We start from the raw sequence: 21,211 nt of genomic DNA on the forward strand, positions 1-21,211 counted from the left end.
TTATTATTATTATTATTATTATTATTATTATTATTATTATTATTATTATTATTATTATTATTATTATTATTATTATTATTATTATTATTATTATTATTATTGCCACGAAAGAATCTCAAGAATTTTATCTTTGCAATAAATAGTTCAGACAATTTAAAAAAAAAATTTTCTATGATGTTTCCCTCGCAAATGGCCTACTGTATATTATTGCTATTATTATTGTTCGTTAAATTAAAGTTATACTTGGTTGGTCTTTTTAATACTACGGTAACACCTTTAAACTCATTCAAAGTCATTTAAGTACCGTATTTAAACTCACTCATGAAACTGTTTATTTACGTCCGTTTTCTCTGATGGAATAGAAGAAAATGTAAATTTTGCATGGGAAGACTTCTTTACTTTTTATTATGATTGTATGATATACCGTAGCAATTATTTTACTTTAGTGTACTGTACTTTATTTTATTGTATTCTCTTTGCCACTGATTGGCCTGTTAGCCGCTTGGGAGTTCGGTCGTGTGTCTGTTTCGTAATGTTGGCACTGTGGGCATGATATATACAGTGCTTTTTTTTTTTCCGGGGATTAGCTCACCCAGGCACAGGTCACCGACCCACACCGGGGCCTGGGGGCTAAAAAAATATTGAACCAAAAATAAATACAGAAATTTGAAAAAATAAAAACCAAGAGTGAGAAACGATGTATAAGTTGTGTTGTCAAAGTAAGAGAAACAATTGAGACCTTGCAATTGTGTGTAAAAATGGCAGAAAGTCAGATCAGCAACCTGGGACTTGGTCACAATTTTTGTGATGCCATATGGCAGCAGGGTCTACCATCAGACAACACATTATGCTTCCAATATCTTCCCAGGCGGTAGTACCTCCCTGTTTGATAGCTGCCTACTACTTAATCTCGAGGAATTAATATATAACATTTAGTATCATGTGGATTAGCACATGTAACATGGTGTTAGTAAATAAATATGTGAATGTGACCACGATTATCACTTACATATATATATATATATATATATATATATATATATATATATATATATATATATATATATATATATATATATATATATATATATATATATATACAGTAATCTGATAGGTGAGGGAAGCAATACAACATGGGCTGTGTTAGGGTGAAGCAAAGGGACAGACAATCAGAATAATGGCTTGATGTCAAATATGTAATTAATACAATGATAATTTATATCTTCTTGTCAATATATTATATAATGGTTTTGATGGTGTGGTAAGTGTTACAAAAATATTAATATTTGAACAATAAATAATTTTTTAAGAGATGATAAAAAGTAAAAGTAGGTGCCAAGTGGGGTGAGAGTCGATTCGGAATTTTCTCATCATTTAATCTGCGCCAACCCCAGGGTCTATTGACTAAAGGTGGGCCGCGGGCATAGGACGGCGTTGCCAGGCATTGCGCCCGAGTCCTTGCAGCCTACTACTACTACTTTGCTGTCACTCGTAATCGAGTATGACGATCATTCAGCTGTGATAAAACGATATGAGTTATTAAGAATGTTCACCTTCAGTTCAATGACAACACACACACCCAGGTTCTTTTAACATTCGGTCTCTATTAATGCAGTTTCTTCGTCCCGTTGGGACATGTGATACGCCCCCTTACCGTTGGTATGACCCAGGTGCAGCCTCTTACACTTCGTGACATTGAATCTTAGCATCCATTTCTTCGACCATTTTTAAAGCTCACCGAGATCTTCCTGCAGCTCTTCACAGTCTGTTTGGTTCTTAATTTCCATAAATAACTTGACATCGTCCGCAAACATTTGTATGGAGGAGTGTATAGCTTCTGGTAGATCATTTATGAAACAAACAAACAACAACGGGCCCAATATACTACCCTGTGGTACCCCACTTGTCACAGGTGCACATGGCGATTTCATGCCCTTAATCACCACACACTGCTTGCAATCATGCAGAAAGTCTTCGATCCGCGCTAAGGCACTTCCCCGAATCGCATACCCTTACAATTTAATTCTAAGCCTTCATGGGGAACGCTGTCGAAAGCCTTGGCAAAATCAATGAACATAGTCGGGATGGCCATTCACAAAAAATAAATAAATCCAGGTCAGACAGTTAATACTCTGTGAACTAGTCAACTAGCTCTGTTAATGAGTTAAAAGTTGATTCTTAATGACTGACACGTGTGGAACCTCAGCACAGGACTTCAGAAGTTATTGTTTACTTGCTCACTCCCCTGAGTGGCGGCTGAACCAGCGCAAACATATTTATATGATTTATGGACAGAATGCAATACTACTACTACTACTACCACCAATTTAACAAGGTATTATTTTTTACTGCATTGCTCTGATGTCTTCGAGTTTTAACCTTGACGTCAGCTGAGCAGTAAAGTTAAGGGACATACAATTATTATTATTATTATTATCATCATTTAGTCCTGTAATACATCTGACGCCATGACAGTTGACTTACGTTACAGTGTTATTGCTTCAGGTATTTAAGCTATATAGAGTCACTATGCAACATTGACATAGTTTTGGTGTGTAAGTTATTAAAGTCTGGCAACGATTATGAACAAACTCATTTAGAAATACAACATTACTTCAGGACGAAATCAAACAGATTTGCAACAGCTAATCAGCTGAAACTCTTGAGGAGGGGGCTGAAGGGGGGGGGGGGGGTCTTCCCAGCTGAGAAAAAAAACGCACTATAGTTAAGCAGACTCCTTATTTTCTTATGTTCTTATGTTCTTATGTTCTAAGTTTATTTACAAGTAATGGTGCCGGTGTGTTGTTTGATTTCATTTAGGGGTCGACACTGCTTCAGTTTGGGAGGGAGTGAACTTTTGACCCCTGGGTGTACCAATGAAGTCTTTGTTACAATTTATTAACTTGTTTAAGAGTATTTATTGTTGATTATTATTAGTCCTCCAGGCTATACAAAAGATCAGTATGGAAATTAGTTTGTAATGGACCTTTGTTATTATTGGTCGAAGTGAATTATTGTGTCGTTATTATTTGTGATATATGCAAGACGATTTTACTCTCTCTCTCTCTCTCTCTCTCTCTCTCTCTCTCTCAGGGCCACCGTGACTCCTACTGACTGCTGCCATACTGAAGACGGTCGCTCCTCCAAGTAGTAGTAGAAGTAGTAGTAGTAGTGCCAAAATGATAAGTTGCAGCAACTATTGCTGCAGGTTCCAGAAAATTTGAAAAAAAATAGCTATAACGCAGGAGGTGGGCGCCTCGAACTGGTTAACTACGTTACCGATAAGGGCAAATGGTTTCAGTCTTAATAAACAAGAATTTATAGATGCCATTGCTCTAAGGTACGGTCGGCCAGTAGGAGGTTTGCCCTCCCAATGCGTGTGTGGCTCTTCCTATGATGGCGATCACGCCATGGTGTGCAAGAAGGGGGGCTTCATGTGCATGAGGCATGACGAGGTAAGGGATCTCACAGCAAATATGTTGAAGGAAATCTGCCGGGACGTCATGGTAGAACCGACCCTCCTTCCATTGGATGGTGAGATCTTCCAACACAGGACTTCAAACACATCTAACGAAGCCCGTGTGGACGTCAGTGCTAGAGGATTCTGGACGCGGGGACAGCGAGCTTTCTTCGACATCAGGATTTTTGATCCCATGGCCGCATGTCATCGTAACTTAGCTCTCGATGCTGCACACAGGAGGAACGAGAACGACAAGATAAGGGCATATGGGGAGAGAATTCAGAACGTTGATCAAGGCAGCTTCACTCCTTTAGTGTTCACAACCTCTGGTGGGATGGGACCAAGTGCAAGATGTTTCTACGCCAGACTCGTGGAGGTTATCTCTGAACAGAAGCAGCAGCCCATAAGTTATGTTACAGCCTGGATGAGATGTCGACTGTCCTTCTCTCTCCTTCAGTCGGCTTTGCTCTGCCTCAGGGGAACGAGAGCTTCGGCTCCAAAGCCGACATCAGCTGCAGATATTGACTATGAGGCTACAGTCACTGAATGGTGCATAGATCTGCGGCTCAACTAATTCAACACAGCTAGGATAGCTACTCATGTATTAGGATATTTAATATTAAGGTAATAAAATGGCGGCGAAGGTGTGGCTATTGGGGGAGGCTGGAGGCCACTATTAAAAAAAAAAATAGTAGTAGTAGTAGTATTTTACACTAACTTTAAAAAAGTAGTAGTCGTAGAAACACTTTACACGAACCTTAAATAACAGTACTAGTGGTAGTAGAAGAAGCAATTTACACGAGCGTTAAGTAGTACGCCACTTAACATCAGTATAAAGGAATTGAGTATTGTCAATAAGAGCAACACGCACAGTTCATAAATGCTGGTATAATGCCAGGTGTACTAAGGCGTTGATATTAACTATTGTTCCCACGGTGATCTTTAACGTCCACCACCACACCAAGGACTCCCCATTAGTCGTCCTAGAGTCCCCAAATGTCCCCCCAATGTCCTCAAGAGTCCCCCAAAGTCCCCCAAAAGTCCCCAAAAGTACCCAATAGTCCCAAAAAGTTCTAAAAGGACCCAAAAGTCTTCAAGAGTCCAAAAATACCTCATGAGTCACAAAAAGTCCTCCAAAAGTTCCCCGAAATTCCCCAAGAGTCTTCAAAAATCCTTAAGAGTCCCCAATATTCCCCTAAAGTCCCCAAGGGTACCCAAAAGTCCCATATAGTCCCCAAAGACCTCAAGAGTCCCCAAAAGTACAAAAAAAGATCCTAAAACTCCCCCAAAAGTGACCAAAAGTACTTAAAAAGTCTCCCCAAAGTCCTCAAAAGTCCCCAAAACTCCCTGTCCTCTAATCATGCCATTACCAACCCCTCTTTACCGTATACTTTAAAGTTCATTACTGTTTTCTCAATTCCATTGATGTTTCTTTGTTATTTGATGTTTCCCTAATTGGTGGATGGTTGTTGGTGGTGGTGATTGGTGGTGGTGGTGATTGGTGGTGGTGGTAATAGTGGTGGAGGTAGTAGTGGTGGAAGTAGTAGTAGTAGTAGTAGTAGTAGTAGTAGTAGTGGTGGTGGTAGTAGTAGGTAGTGGTGGTGACTTGTGGTGGTGGTGGGGAATGATGGAGTCTCGTGTTGAAGACTAGCACGCAGGCGGGTGAGGGGTGCGTCCAGCTAACTCTCCCCTCTCTCATAAGTGGACAGTCAACACGCCAGGCAGGTACAGAACGTCGATTTCCTCCACATTGGTAAGACCTGCCACCCTACACTACCTCACACACTGATCCACCCTGTTGCACTTAGCAGTATTGTGCACTCTTAACCCCTTGATTAAGTATGACTTAACCCTCTGAGTACAATGAATTAACCCAGAGAAATATCTTAATCCTTTGAGTACGATGATTTAACTTCTTCACTACGATGACTTTTAATCCATTGAGTACTAATCAACTAGCCCAGTGAATAAGATGTCTTAAGCCCTTGAGTACGATGGCTACCTCTTGAGTGAAGAAAATAAATTAAGCGAGATAGTAGTGACTAGTAACGATGTTAGTAAGCAAATAGACAAACTAAAGCTTAATAAGTCACCTGGTCCCGATGAGATATTTGCCAAAGTATTAAAGGAATGTAAGGAAGAGCTTAGTATGCCCTTAGCAAAGTTGTTTAACATGTCCTTAAAAACGGGTGTAGTACCAGAATCCTGGAGGATAGCGAATGTAATACCGATTTTCAAGAAGGGAGATAGATCACTATCCTCTAACTACCGTCCAATCAGTCTAACATCAATTGTAGGCACATTACTGGAAGCAATCATTTCAAACTCTATTCGAATTCACCTGGAGAAGCACAAGATGATCAATGATTCCCAACATGGTTTTACAAGCAGACATTCATGTCTAACTAATCAATTAACATTCTTTTCATCTGTTTTCGAATCAGTGGACGAGGTGCACAATTATGATGTGGTATATCTCGACATTAGCAAAACCTTCGACAGAGTCCCCCACGAAAGACTAATAAGAAAAGTGGAGGCTCATGGCATTAAAGGAGATATTCTAAAATGGATGAGGGCGTGGTTATAGGACAGGAAACAGCGAGTGAGCATTAACGGCACTAAATCCGATTGGAGCAACGTCATTATTGGAGTTCCCCAAGGCTCAGTACTTGGACAATTATTATTTATTATATACATAAACGACATAGATATCGGCGTAGACAGCAACATAAGTAAATTTGCTGATGACACTAAAATAGGGCGTGTAATTAAATCTGAGGAGGACTCCGCACAACTACAGGGAGATCTAAAGAAATATTTCGAATGGTCTGAAAAATTGCAGATGAAATTCAATGTGGACAAATGTAAAGAACTCAGTATAGGAGATGTAAACAGGGAAACCAGATACCAGATGAACAACGATGTTATTGAGAAATCCAAATGTGAGAAAGGTTTAGGAGTAATGATGAGTAGGAATCTTAAGCTAAGTAAACAACGTGTATTTGCTCGAAACAAGGCTAATAAAGTACTTGGGTTCACACAAAGGAGTGTTAGTTACAAGACTAGCGAGGTCATCCTAAAACTATATCTTGCGCTTGTGAGACCTCACTTGGATTACGTAGTTCAATTCTGGTCACCGTATTACAGAATGGATATAGAATCCCTAGAAATAATTCAGAGGAGAAATACAAGACTAATCCCGGGCATTAAGAACCTTGAGTACAGAGACAGCTTAAAGCATCTTAATTTGCACTCCATCGAGAGACGTAGAGTGAGGGGCGATATGATAGAGGTGTATAAATGGAAGTCAGGGCTAAACAAAGGGGACATTACAAAGGTACTCAAACTATCCAACCAGGAGCGAACTCGTAACAATGGTCTTAAATTAGACAAATTTAGATTTAGGCGCAAAATAGGTAAACATTGGTTTGGAAACAGAGTAGTGGACGAGTGGAACAAGTTACCAAATATCATCATTAACTCGAATACGCTGGATAGCTTCAAACATAGGTTGGATAGATATATGAGCAATAGGGGATGGGTGTAAATGGGACTGCCCAATATGGGCCAATAGGCCCGCTGCAGTTTCCTCCATTCTGAGGCTTCTGAGACAGATACAATGGTAAAATTCTTAGTTTCATGCATCAGAAATGTCCTCACTCGTCCTAAGCCAAAGAAAATCTTGGAACTACAAATCTTCTGAAAATTTGTCTTATGATTAGAACCCTCAGGTGAATTCTTTGTCAAGCCTTGTCGTTTGCCTCAGCTAATTTCTTGATCAAGGTTTATCATTTGCCTCAGCTAAATTCTTCAAGCAGTTTCGTTTCCTTCAACTAAAATATTCGTAATTTGGTCTTTATCGCCCACAAAAATGTATATTAATTAAATCTTGTTTATTTCACCTGATAGATTCGTCATATTCTTCAAGTAATTTCACGATCAAACTCCATAAAAAATTTACATTATCTCTGCATTTAATATTAGACCACAGTAATCTTCAGCTTATAGGGAACAACACAGTGATTAGGTACGTCTATAGGGTAAGGAATTGGCTAATGTGTAAGAGGAATTAATGTATGGGAGACTGACGCGACCCGACACGAGTATTTCAGGCAGGCGGTGAGAAAGTCTACGGTCAACGCCACCCACGTTTCACTTACTCTGCTCTACCCATCACTCTCTCTCTCTCTCTCTCTCTCTCTCTCTCTCTCTCTCTCTCTCTCTCTCTCTCTCTCTCTCTCTCTCGTCTTCTTCTCTCTCATCCTCTCCTCTCTCTCGACCTTATTCTTCTCTCTATCTGTATCCCTGTTTATCTGTCTGTTTGTCTGCCGCTCTTATGTTAGGTACAATCGATGAATAAATATGTGTGTGTGTGTGTGTGTGTGTGTGCATATGCCCGTGTGTGTGTGTGTGTGTGTGTGTATGTGTGTGTGAATGAGTGCATCTATACGTGTGCATATGCCCGTGTGTGTGTGTGTGTGTGTGTGAATGAGTGCATCTTACAGAGTGGATATAGAATCCTTGCAAATAATCTAGAGGAGAATGACAAGACTAATCCCGGGCATTAGGAACCTTGAGTATAGAGACAGGTTAAAGCATCTTAATTTGCACTCCTTCGTAAGACGTAGAGCGAGGGGCGACTTGATAGAAGTGTATAAATGGAAGTCAGGGCTAAACAAAGGGGACATTACAAAGGTACTCAAGCTATCCAACCAGGAGCGAACTCGTAACAATGGTTTTAAATTAGACAAATTTAGATTTAGGCGAGAAATTGGTAAACATTGGTTTGGAAATAGAGTAGTGGACGAGTGGAACAAGTTACCAAATATCATCATTAACTGGAATACGCTGGGTAGCGTCAAACATAGGTTGGATAGATATATGAGCAATAGGGGTTGGGTGTAAATGAGACTGCCCAATATGGGCCAATAGGCCCGCTGCAGTTTTCTCCATTCTGAGGCTTCTGAGACAGATACAATACAATGGTAAAATTCTTAGTTTCATACATAAGAAATGTTCTCACTCGTCCTAAGCCAAAGACGCTTCTTGGAACTACAAATAATCTGAAAATTTGTCTTATGAATGGAACCCTCAGGTGAATTCTTTGTGAAGCCTTTTCGTTTGCCTCAGCTAATTTCTTGATCAAGGTTTATCATTTGCCTCAGCTAAATTCTTCAAGCATTTTAGTTTCCTTCAACTAAAATATTCGTAATTTGGTCTTTATCGCCCACAAAAATGTATATTAATTTATTCTTGTTTATTTCACCTGATAGATTCGTCATTTTCTTCAAGTAATTTCACCATCAAACTCTATATAAAATTTACATTATCTCTGCATTTAATATTAGACCACAGTAATCTTCAGCTTATAGGGAACAACACAGTGATTAGGTACGTCTATAGGGTAAGGAATTGGCTAATGTGTAAGAGGAATTAATGTATGGGAGACTGACGCGACCCGACACGAGTATTTCAGGCAGGCGGTGAGAAAGTCTACGGTCAACGCCACCCACGTTTCACTTACTCTGCTCCACCCACCTCTCTCTCTCTCTCTCGTTCTCTTCTCTCTCATCCTCTCCTTTTCTCTCTCGACCTTTCTGTCATCTTATTCTTCTCTCTATCTGTATCCCTGTTTATCTGTCTGCCTCTCTTATGTTAAGTACAATCGATGAATAAATGTGTGTGTGTGAATGAGTGCATCTATACGTGTGCATATGCCCGTGTGTGTGTGTGTGTGTGTGTGAATGGGTGCATCTTACAGAATGGATATAGAATCCTTGGAAATAATCCAGCGGAGAATGACAAGACTAATCCCGGGCATTAGGAACCTTGAGTATAGAGACAGGTCAAAGCATCTTAATTTGCACTCCCTCGTGAGACGTAGAGCGAGGAGCGACTTGATAGAGGTGTGTAAATGGAAGTCAGGGCTAAACAAAGGGGACATTACAAAGGTACTCAAACTATCCAACCCGGAGCGAACTCGTAACAATGGTTTTAAATTAGACAAATTTAGATTTAGGCGCGAAATAGGTAAACATTGGTTTGGAAATAAAGTAGTGGACGAGTGGAACAAGTTACCAAATATCACCATTAACTCGAATACGCTGGATAGCTTCAAACATAGGTTGGATAGAAATATGAGCAATAGGGGTTGGGTATAAATGGGACTGCCCAATATGGGCCAATAGGCCCGCTGCAGTTTCCTCCATTCTTATATTCTTATGTACGATAATTTAACCCCCTGAGTACAATAATTTATTTAACCCCTTGAGTACAGATACGTTCACTTAATACCATTTAGGAGACAGGAAAGATAAGTGTGCAGTTGTTTAATTTTTGATGCTCTTTTGCTTCCCGCCATTTTAACCTGTGTGGTTATGTTGCTCTGTAATTCTTGAAACGTTATTTGCTTTTTAAAAGTTACTCGACGCTCATCCCTATTTTGAGTATGTAAATATGTTGCCAAGTACACATACCTGTACACACACAGCAACAAACAGGCCAACACAACACTACAGACGCTGCCTTTATGTATACTTGTGATAGGTATTTTAGGGCTCATGAAAAACTTGAATAAAATGAAAGAATTAAACAAAATAAAGAATGAAAGAATGGAAGAAAAATGTCCAAGATGTAGAGTTAGTATCCGTCTATTTTGCCATTAATTGAGGTTATTGGAACGACTAATGAGGTTTACTCGTGCTGATTAGTGAGGGACACTTATCAAGGCAGGTGTTATGTTACCTGACTCCCGTGACCATAATCTAACCACGATTTAACTTAACTTCTCCATAACCTAACCTAACCTATCGTAATCTTATTTTAGTCTAACCCTAACCTAACCAAACCTAACGTCACTTTACCCAACATAATCTGACAAAACCTGGGAGTGAGGAACGAAGGTTTATTGGTTTGAGCAGTGAGTGAGTGAGTCAGCCACGCGACCCAACCGTGGGAAATATTTTCACACCACCGGCAGTACAGTACTTAACACGTTATCCAGGTAAGGGGGTTTAGAAAGTGCCTTGATATTTATGTTTACAAAATTCCTTGAGGAAGTTACATACACGTATAAAAAGAAATAATACATACCAATAACTTCTAAAAGTATCTTTATGATTTTGTATAAGACAATATGACACAACGGACGAAGGATTTTGACAACCCTACCGAGACAATAGGAGTCACAGTGTTCATTCTGAAATTCATCGGACCCATCCGTATAGACTACAGATGTACTGCAGGTGAGGCTGTTATGAACGCATCACTAACGGTGGTGAAGCAATCATTACACGGCGTCTTGTAAGTTAACTCAAGGCAGATATAGAGAAGGTTACAGTTGTGTGTATATATTGGTGGTGTATGTTTTTAAATGTGTAACAGCGTCGAGGACCTCTGGGAACACACACATTATGGCACAGTACTTGTAAGCACTATACACCGGCAGTTTGCGACCTATTGAACTAGGTACCTCAATCGATACAATCTCGTATTCGTGATTGGTAGTTAGTCATTGATAATCCGCGGTTATTCTTTCTTTATTTTTTAGGATGAATATTGTCGCTTTATGAAATAACACTCGTTTGTTGCTCAATCGATGGTCTCTGACACAGCACAGCACAGTACAGTACAGTAAACGTCTCCGTTATTGAAGCGTCTACACCCCGACGTCCTTCAGTTAAAAGTTCTGTCATTACTTTGCCTGCCTTACTGACAAGTGTCTCCAGAGCCCTAATTTTCATGGACGTAACATAACCCCAACACACCGAAGATACACAAAAAAAATCTGGCGAGGAAACTAGAGCCCAACTTCCAAGATGGTTGAGAGTGAACCGACGAAACTGTAAACCCAGAAAGCCCAAGCGTTAAGGCTCATTCTCCTTTTATTATTATTATACTTTCCTTATCCTCTTCGCCACTGGTTGTATTACGAGCCGTTCAGGCGGTCGGTCATTTGATTTCTCTGGGCTTGTGTTCTGGCTCCTGAACACGTGCCAGTGTTGATCAAGTCTGTCTGATCTTAAATGAGTTCACATTCGGTACCGTCACAACCTTCTCTGGCTGGAAATTTCAACAGTTTACAACTCTTAATCGAAAGAAGTCCACTCTGGCAATTTTCTGTACTTGCCTGTGTATATTATAAGCTCGGCAGTTGGAGGTATTCTAACTTCTCAAGGTGCGTGAGAGGCTTAAGTGCAGGCACTAGTTTATGGCCCTCCTTTGGACGTAATATATCAAGTGGCAGTGTTTGTCTTATCTCGGGGACCAAACAGTACTCCAAGTGGGGGAGCACCACACCACTGAAGGTCCTTTTGACCGAGGGAACATCTAGACAGGTGATCCAAGAATTTCCGTTCATTGTTAACGTCAGCAATTAAACACCCTGAATTCCATACCTCTCCAGTTTAATTTTCATCCTTTCACGAGGTACACTGTTAAAGGTTTCGGCAAAGTCAAGTTTCCAGAACATTTGCGTCAAGCAGGAGTGTCTGGGCATAAAACTGTGCTGGTATTCATTCACGATGTTGTGTCGTTGTATATGTTGCATCATGGCAACGCGTGCAATACTCTATAGTACTATACAAACTATGATTATGTTGGTTGAGCTCACTAGCCTCACCAGCCAGTAATTATTCTTGCAGTGGTCATCGCCCTTTTTGAGGCATAAGACTCACATGATCCATTTTCCAGTCATTTGAATCTCTCGTTCAGCCAAGCCTCGGCAGAACAGGTTTTTAAGGAGTCTTGAGAACCGTGACTATTATGTTCTTTTCTGCTTATTCATATATCCTTTATTCCGGTGACGTAATATTAGGGCTATTATTTCCGTTAGAGGTGCAGTTAGAGGCCGTACTCCTCTCTCACTAACTAACTAACTTACTAGCTAACTAACGAACTTACTAGCTAACTGACTGACTGACTGACTAAGCAACAAATCACCACATTATTGAAATACCGATACTCATAAGTTATGAGTATCGGTATTTCAGGGTTCAGACACTCTTAGGTTAGGACCATTAACAACATATCTATGGCCATTAACAACATATCTAGGACCATTAACAACATATCTAGGACCATTAACAACATATCTAGGTCCATTAACAACATATCTAGGACCATTAACAACATATCTAGGACCATTAACAACATATCTAGGACCATTAACAACATATCTAGGACCATTAACAACATATCTAGGACCATTAACAACATATCTAGGACCATTAACAACATACTTGACCATTAACAACATATCTAGGACCATTAACAACATATCTAGGACCATTAACAACATATCTATGACCATTAACAACATATCTAGGACCATTAACAACATAGATCTGGGTTTCGTTTACAAAATACAAATACTTTTTCATGTACTGTTTGTCTTCTGTTTTTGTAAATTTTTTGTGTTTTGTTTGTGTTCTATTCGTGTTCCGTCTGTGTTCTATTTGTGTTCTTTTTGTTTTCTTCTAGTGGACTGGTTACGGTCTGTTCCGTGTTCTTATAGTAATCTGTTCATGTTATATCCGTCTATTATTCGTGTTCTAATCGTGTTCTATTTGCTCTCTGTGCGTGTTCTATTTGTGTTGTTCATTTTCTACTTATGTTCTCATTGTATGAACATAAACAGGCATCTTAAGTGCTCGTGAGTTGAGGTCATAATCAATCAGGTAAAGACCATGTTTTGGGAGTGTGTTCGGGTACAGTGAATCCCCGCTTTAACGGACTACAGGGAGAGGAAAGTCCGTTATATCGAGGGTCCGTTAGATATTAAACCCCCAAGTAACGGATTGTGTGGAGAGATAAGTCCGTTATATGAAGGTTTCACTGTAGGTAAACCAAAGACCTCATAACGTGTGTGTGTGTGTGTGTGTGCGCGCACGAGAAGGTGTTAATACTTTCGAGTTAGCCCGACTGTTAACCGAGGCAGACAAGCGCCAGCACAGGAGAGATGCTGTCACCGCCCCTCCCGCACTAGATGTAGCCCACTACATGTGCAACATCAGTGATCGACTCTGCCGGTCCCGTACCGGCCTCTTAGTCACCTCAGAACTCACCAACCTAGGTGACATCCTTAATAACTCATATCATTGTATCATAGCTGAATGATCGTCATACTCGATTCCGAGTGACAGCAAAGTAGTAGTAGTAGTAGTTGTAGTAGTAGTGGTAGTAGTAGTAGTAGTGTGTGAAGAGGAGGGTTGCAAGTGCCTCTCTAAGCATAGAAATGATGCCAAATTTGATCCCCTAAATTGAAGCTTAAAAATGAATAAAATGTTTATACATGTTTAAACGTAACACACACACACACACACACACACACACACACACACACACTCCCCCTCACACACACATCCCCCACACACACAGTGGACTACTGCACCATCGTCATCGCCACCTCCTGCCACCGGCAGTCCCCCACCACCTCGCGCAGTTAGCCACTACAACAAATTCAGCCCATAAGAGCCCGCACCGATAGATATAAGAACAGCACCATCCCATCTATTGCTAAAATAATAAACAACTCCTGATTTATGTACTGTACAGCCCTGTAAATGTATTCAACACATATCATTATGTCTAAATCAAATGTAAGTTTGTATTTTTCAACCACCGGCTGCAACTCTATTAATAATCTGTATTATTATTATTATTATTATTATTACATTATTACACACACACACACACACACACACACACACACACACACACACACACACACACACACACACACACACACACACACACACACACACACACACTAATAGATGAAAGGATGTCAATAATAATTTCGTGCTATGTGACATTAGAGAAAACGTCAAGTCCGTGGTCAACATGAGTCAGCGAGGGAAGTTGAGGCTGCTGACGCTGACAGTCGTACTGACAGGTGTCCTCTGTACCAACCAAAACAAATTCCTAGAGTTCACTGGTTACTACATCCAGGGACACGTCCTTATTAGACTACAGGTGAGTCAGTACTGTCTCCCAGGTGTAAGGTGAGGTAGTAAAATCTCCCAGGTGTAAGGTGAGGTAGTAAAATCTCCCAGGTGTAAGGTGAGGTAGTAATATCTCCCAGGTGTAAGGTGAGGTAGTAAAATCTCCCAGGTGTAAGGTGAGGTAGTAATATCTCCCAGGTGTAAGGTGAGGTAGTAATATCTCCCAGGTGTAAGGTGAGGTAGTAATATCTCCCAGGTGTAAGGTGAGGTAGTAATATCTCCCAGGTGTAAGGTGAGTCAGTACTATCTCCTAGGTGTAAGGTGAGTCAGGTAAGGTGAGTCAGTACTATCTCCTAGGTGTAAGGTGAGTCAGTACTATCTCCCAGGTGTAAGGTGAGTCAGTACTATCTCCCAGGTGTAAGGTGAGTCAGGTATCTCTCATGTTGTTTTGCCTCATTAATGTCAGTTTCCTTGTCAGTCCCTATGATACCTGTAAGATTTTGTCTTTATTTACCTTATTAATGTAGGCCGCTCTTTTCACACTTCTTTTGTTTGTGCTTGAGTAAAACTGATGTTCATTTGTTCTGGTGTACTCCGATCACCTGAAGATTAGACACCACAACTTATTTCAGGTGATCATTAAACACCCTAACATAACCTAACGTAACCTAACCTAATCTAACCTAACCCATCTAGGTAGAACGTCAGGGTGTTTTAACTTCATGTGACCTAAGCCGGGGGAAGAGGAGGAGGAGAGGGGGGGGGGGGTTATTCTTCACGTGATTCGTTTACTCCGTTGCCTCATCAATATTCCCTGTATGATGATAAATTACAGTAATATGGTATACCTTATTAATTAAAGTATACTGTATTCTGTTTCATGTATGGTACAGTCCGCCTCGCTAATACAGTGCGCTAGCGTGTGTCTGATGAACCAGCCAGATTGCCGCGCCTTCAACATTATCTACAAGCGGAGGCCGAGCAGAGAGTATATATGTGAGGTCCTCTCCTCCTATAGTCACCTTAGAGTTCTCTTACACTCTACCCTCTACTACGACCCAAGTAAGTGGCTGATTACCCTACCACTTCCACTTGGTCCCCTGCACCACTTCCTTCTCCTCCTCCTCACCACCTATTCCTACCCACAACAGACGAAGGATTTTGACCACCCTGCTGACTTAATGATTCAGTGATAAATTCTGGTTAAAGTAAAGTGTATAGCCAAGTGATGGTGAGACAAGGTTCACTCCACAGATATGTACCAAGAACTCGGCTATAAACTGGACCTCGGGCGGCTGGTCCACTACATCCCTCCCGCATCGACAGGAATCTCATGGGGAGATGCAAAAGCCGCCTGCAAATCACTGTGGGGCGAACTACTGGTGCCGAGGACACAGCTTGAGTGGGAGTGGATGAAGATAATCTACAATAACATGAATTACCAAGCGATGTGGATGCCCATACTGGAGAGTGGGGAAAATGAAAATAAATATATTTGGACAGGATGGAACCTGAATAGTACCACAGGTGAGACCAATTACACTTCATCCAGGTATACAACAATAAGGCAGAAATACAACTTTTCATTAGTTTTTCAAATATTATCTACCCTGATACTTCACCTTCAAGCTCATTATACCAGTCTTATAGAAGTGATACAACAATAAGGCAGAAATACAACTTTTCATTAGTTTTTCAAATATTATCTACCCTGATACTTCACCTTCAAGCTCATTATACCAGTCTTATAGAAGTGATCTATCTGTGCCTCAAACCACGCCCCTGTAGCTCCCAACTGTGCCTCAAACCACGCCCCTGTAGCACCCAACTGTGCCTCAAACCACGCCCCTGTAGCACCCAACTGTCAAACCTCAAACCACGCCTCCTGTAGCAACTGTGCCTCAAACCACGCCTGTGCCACGCTGTGCCCTCCCAAACTGTGCCTCAAACCACGCCCTGTAGCACCCAACTGTGCCTCAAACCACTGCCACCCAACTGCCAACCCAACTGTCCTCTAGAGGGAGAGAGATGGTGACTTACCAACAAGAGAGAGAGAGAGAGAGAGACAGAGGGAGAAGAAGAGTGATGACCAGCACAGGGGAGAGAGATAGTGACTCACCAACACAGAGGAGAGAGATATAGTGACTCACCAACACAGAGAGAGAGATATAGTGACCTCACACAGAGGCAGAGATATAGTGACTCACCAACAGAGAGGTGACTCAGAGAGATAGTGACTCACCAACACAGAGAGAGAGAGATGAGCTCACCAGACTACACAGAGAGAGAGAAGAGAGAGATAGTGACTCACCAACACAGAGAGAGAGAGATACTCACCAACACAGAGGGAGAGAGAGATAGTGACTCACCAACACAGAGGGAGGGAGAGAGAAGAGAGATGGTGACTCACCAACACAGAGAGAGAGAGATAGTGACTCACCAGTGACTCACCAACACAGAGGAGAGAGAATAGTGACTCACCAACACAGAGGAGAGAGGAGAGAGAACCAGAGAGAGAGAGATGGTGACTCACCAACACAGAGAGAGAGGTGACTCACCAACAGAGAGAGAGAGATAAGGAGAGAAAGGATTGACTCACACAGAGGAGAGAGATGTGACTCAGTGACTCACAGAGAGAGAGATAGTGACTCACTAACACACAGAGAGAGAGAGAAAGAGATGACTCACCAACACAGAGGAGAGAAAGAGAGATGACTCACTAACACAGAGAGAGAGATAGTGACTCACCAACACAGAGAGAGAAGAGATGACTAGAAAGAGATAGTGACTCACCAACACAGAGAGAAAGAGATAAGTGACTCACTAACACAGAGAGGAGAAGAGGTGAGATACTCACAGAGAGAGAGAGAGAGAGATAGTGACTCACCAACACAGAGAGAGAAAAGAGATAGTGACTCACTAACACAGAGAGAGAGAGAGAGAGAGAGAGAGAGAGAGATAGTGACTCACCAACACAGAGGGAGAGAAAGAGATAGTGACTCACCAACACAGAGGGAGAGAGAAAGGAGACTCACCAACAAGAGAGAAAGAGACAGTGACTCACTAACAGAGAGAGAGATATAGTGACTCAGGGAGAGAAAGGATAGTGACTCACCACACAGGGGGAGAGAAAGTGATAGTGACTCACCAACACAGAGGGAGAGAAAGACATAGTGACTCACTAACACAGAGAGAGAGAGATAGTGACTCACCAACACAGAGGGAGAGAAAGAGATAGTGACTCACCAACACAGAGGGAGAGAAAGAGACAGTGACTCACTAACACAGAGAGAGAGAGATATATAGTGACTCACCAACCACAGAGGGAGAGAAAGAGACAGTGACTCACTAACACAGAGAGAGAGATATATAGTGACTCACCAACACAGAGGGCGAGAAAGAGATAGTGATTCACCAACATAGAGGGAGAGAGAGATAGTGACTCACCAACACAGAGGGAGAGAGAGATAGTGACTCAGAATACCAACTTGAGATCCTTTGTCTTTGCAGCCCCGGGAGACCTGGCAATGACCTGGACTAACGATGGTGTAGGAAGCGCCAAATGTTGGACAGGCGATGCGTACAGTAAAGACTGTGACACCGTTGACTGTGGTTTGTACAGTGACCAAAGCACCATCACCGCGTCGTTCGATGTGGTTATCAAGGACTGTTACAAAGGCAGCTTATATACCGGGATTGGCTACATCTGCGAGGCTGCCATCCCTGAACCAGCCACCTACACCCTGAACCAGATATTTACACCTTGAGCCAGCCAACTACACCCTGACCCTGCCTTAACTTGTGACGTCACTATACCCTACCTGACCCTACTACCATTATTATTATTATTATTATTATTATTATTATTATTATTATTATTATTATTATTATTATTATTATTATTATTATTATTATTATTATTATTACTATCATCTCGTCAAGTTTTTGTCTTGTAAACGTCCAGGTAACAGAAGTTATTTGTTTTGAGTGTGTTGACAAATTACACGACTAGCAGGTGTGTTAATGTTTATGCAACCTAACCTAGCAGGTGTGTTAATGTTTATGCAACCTAACCTAGCAGGTGTGTTAATGTTTATGCAACCTAACCTAGCAGGTGTGTTAATGCTTATGTAACCTAACCTAACCTAACCTAGCAGGTGCGTTAATGCTTATGTAACCTAATCTAACCTAACCTAGCAGGTGTATTTTAATTTTCATGTAACCTAACCTAACCAATAATAAAATATATAGTAAGATCATTAGATTTTATTTATTCGTTTCATCAGTCTCCATTGTCTGACTGGTCGCCACAGCTGACCAACTGAAGTACTATAGTTCACAAGTGTTCAAAATAGTCAAATATGTATACTGTATACATGATGGCAGTATATATTATTAACTTCCTTTCTTATCAGTATTAATCAAGGCATTTTACGATCACTAGTTTTCTGCCTTTACTTTATTTTATATAGTAAAGTGTGTTAATCGTTTACAAATTGTTTTTTATAACTTTATGACGTTATTGCTATACCTATTCTATATTCAATTGACCCTAATATACTTAAGTGATATTTATGTCCCTCTGTACATTTTAATTCCGTTAGCTATAATCGTTTACCATTCACGATATAAATGACGATAACTTCTCTTCAACCGTGAGTGCATTGGGTTGAGAGGACCGATACTCGGGTCTGGGTGATAGAACCTTGAAATTAACAAAAAGACTAAAACTATAATTGTCTTCATATATTTACAGCATAAAACAAGATAAAACCAGACAAGGATAAACCAAAATAACAGAAACGTAGTTGTAATATTAGCCATCGAGGTTAACACAGCCAGCGACCAACTTGATGACATTTCTGTAATACAAGTTAAAGGCTTTCTTACCTCGCGAGAAAAAAGTTGAAAGGGAAAACGTTTTTGTAATATAATGTCCATGAACACTAATCTTAAGCCGCGAACTCTGAGCTCTAACGACATATTTTCCTTGTTTTCATCAGACTGTAAATAATGGAATAATGAAGAGTAAGGGAAATCATTCATGACAAAAAGAATGTTTTGTTAGCTTTGTAGTGTATTCAATTGTAAGCAAATAAAATGAAGTCAGTGAGCCGAGGTTGTGCCATTTTTTCCATCACAGCGCACATTGATGGCGTGTGCATCTAGTGAATATGCAGCAGAAGTAAATCATCCAAATAGCAGTACCCAAAATCGTCAGCAGCCGCCATCCAGCAGTACCCAAAGGCGTCAGCAGCCAGCAGTACCCAGCTAGCGTTAGCAGGCATCAGCCAGCAGTACCTAAAGGCGACAGCAGCCAGCAGCACCCAGTAGCGTCAGCAGCCGTCAGCCAGCACTGCGGGCTGGCGTGTCATCTGTCCAACATCACTTCGAGACGTGTGAATGAAGCCTCGACTTATCCATACAGAATCATATACATCAACTGAATCCAATTTTACCAACGAAGATAAACACAATCACTGAACTATTAACGAGAAAATAAGCCTAAGTAAGAACAATTAACAATATAACATAATGAATCACTTACTACTTAAATTAATTGAGGGAAGTGTTCGAGGCCTGATTAAGGGGGTTCCATCATCAGTAAGTGGGGTTAATATAAGAGGTGTCGTGAACTAGTAATTGGGTGGTGTGAGAATAGAATGCAATAGTTACTCCGCTAAAAGTTAGAGTTTTCTCTGTTTCGTATGAACTTTAAGCATAAACTAAAGTAAAACTTACATTTGATTGAAACGTCCCTTATTGAAAGATTGAATCGCCCCCTGGAAGATTGAAACCCTCCTGGAAGATTAAAACGCCCATCCCACCCCAAAGATTAAAACCCCCTGAATGATTGAAATACTTCCCGAAAGACTGAAACGCCCCCAAAGATAAAAATCCCCTGAAAGATTGAAACGCCCTCCCAATAATTAAAACCCCCTAGAAGACTGAAACGCCTCCCCGAAAGATTGAAACGCCCCCTGAATGATTGAAACGCCCTCACAATAATAAAAAAACCCTGAAAAACTGAAACGCCCCCCCCCAACGAAAGATTGAAACGCCCCCTGAAAGATTGAAATGCCATCTCCCAGGATAAAATGCACTGTGTTAAGAGTATACTCTCTCTCTCTCTCTCTCTCTCTACTTTAGTTGTGGTTTCTGTGGTTGGCAACTGGTCGAATCCAACTACCACTTAATCCATTGGTTATACAGTAATGTAAACCTTGTCCATTCAGAGGTTCTTTAACCATTTCAAATAAATATTGAACGGAAATTCATAAATGCGTTTACCTTGAACTTAACAATTTAACGTCAGAATTTTTTTTACAAAGTTTAATTTATTATTATTAATCCAAATGAATTATACCCAAAAGATTCAATTAAGGCTGTGTCACTTCGTATTAAAAAAAGAAGTGATTTTTCATTGGCTGACACTGCATCTAAAGACTCCAGTGTTGTTGACATTCTCTGTGTGACGTCATGCGTACGTGTTTTGGCAGGAAGTTCAAAACAAACTTTCAGCAAAATATCTTCCTTCCTCAGTACTTGGCGAAGGTGGAGGGGAGTCAGGCAGCATAGTTATTAGACTCTCGACCCAGAAATTAAATGAAATACAAGAATATAGACATAGTAAATAGTGATCTCTAAGACACCCTGTAGAGACCATGAGTGTCTGTTAGTAGATGACGTGGCGGTAGGTTAGGTTAGGTTGTTTTATTACTGCTGTCGTATATGGTTACTTAATATACACATGCTGCGGTATACTCGCCTCATGAAGAAATATACACAGGCTGCGGTATACTCGCCC

The 21,211-nt window shown here is 40.8% G+C and overlaps 1 protein-coding gene across 1 annotated transcript; it reads left to right on the forward strand.

Annotated features, from left to right (window-relative positions):
• Positions 1–5,126: 5,126 nt before the first annotated feature.
• Positions 5,127–18,509, forward strand: LOC121859779. The gene is made up of 5 exons (XM_042356765.1): positions 5,127–5,213; positions 14,278–14,434; positions 15,297–15,465; positions 15,658–15,930; positions 17,914–18,509. Exons 2-5 carry the CDS (start codon positions 14,303–14,305, stop codon positions 18,168–18,170), a joined length of 831 nt encoding a protein of 276 aa, XP_042212699.1. The 5' UTR covers positions 5,127–5,213; positions 14,278–14,302; the 3' UTR covers positions 18,171–18,509.
• Positions 18,510–21,211: the final 2,702 nt, after the last annotated feature.

The sequence above is a fragment of the Homarus americanus genome, unplaced genomic scaffold, assembly GCF_018991925.1.
Source record: "Homarus americanus isolate GMGI-L3 unplaced genomic scaffold, GMGI_Hamer_2.0 scaffold27231, whole genome shotgun sequence".
In the NCBI taxonomy this organism is placed as follows: domain Eukaryota; kingdom Metazoa; phylum Arthropoda; class Malacostraca; order Decapoda; family Nephropidae; genus Homarus; species Homarus americanus.

Coding starts and splice junctions, on each gene's coding strand:
- LOC121859779 (XM_042356765.1), top strand. CDS start 14,303: ATGAGTCAGCGAGGGAAGTTGAGGCTGCTGACGCTGACAGTCGTACTG. Junction 14,435..15,296: donor ACGTCCTTATTAGACTACAG/GTGAGTCAGTAC, acceptor TGTATGGTACAG/TCCGCCTCGCTAATACAGTG. Junction 15,466..15,657: donor TACCCTCTACTACGACCCAA/GTAAGTGGCTGA, acceptor TTCACTCCACAG/ATATGTACCAAGAACTCGGC.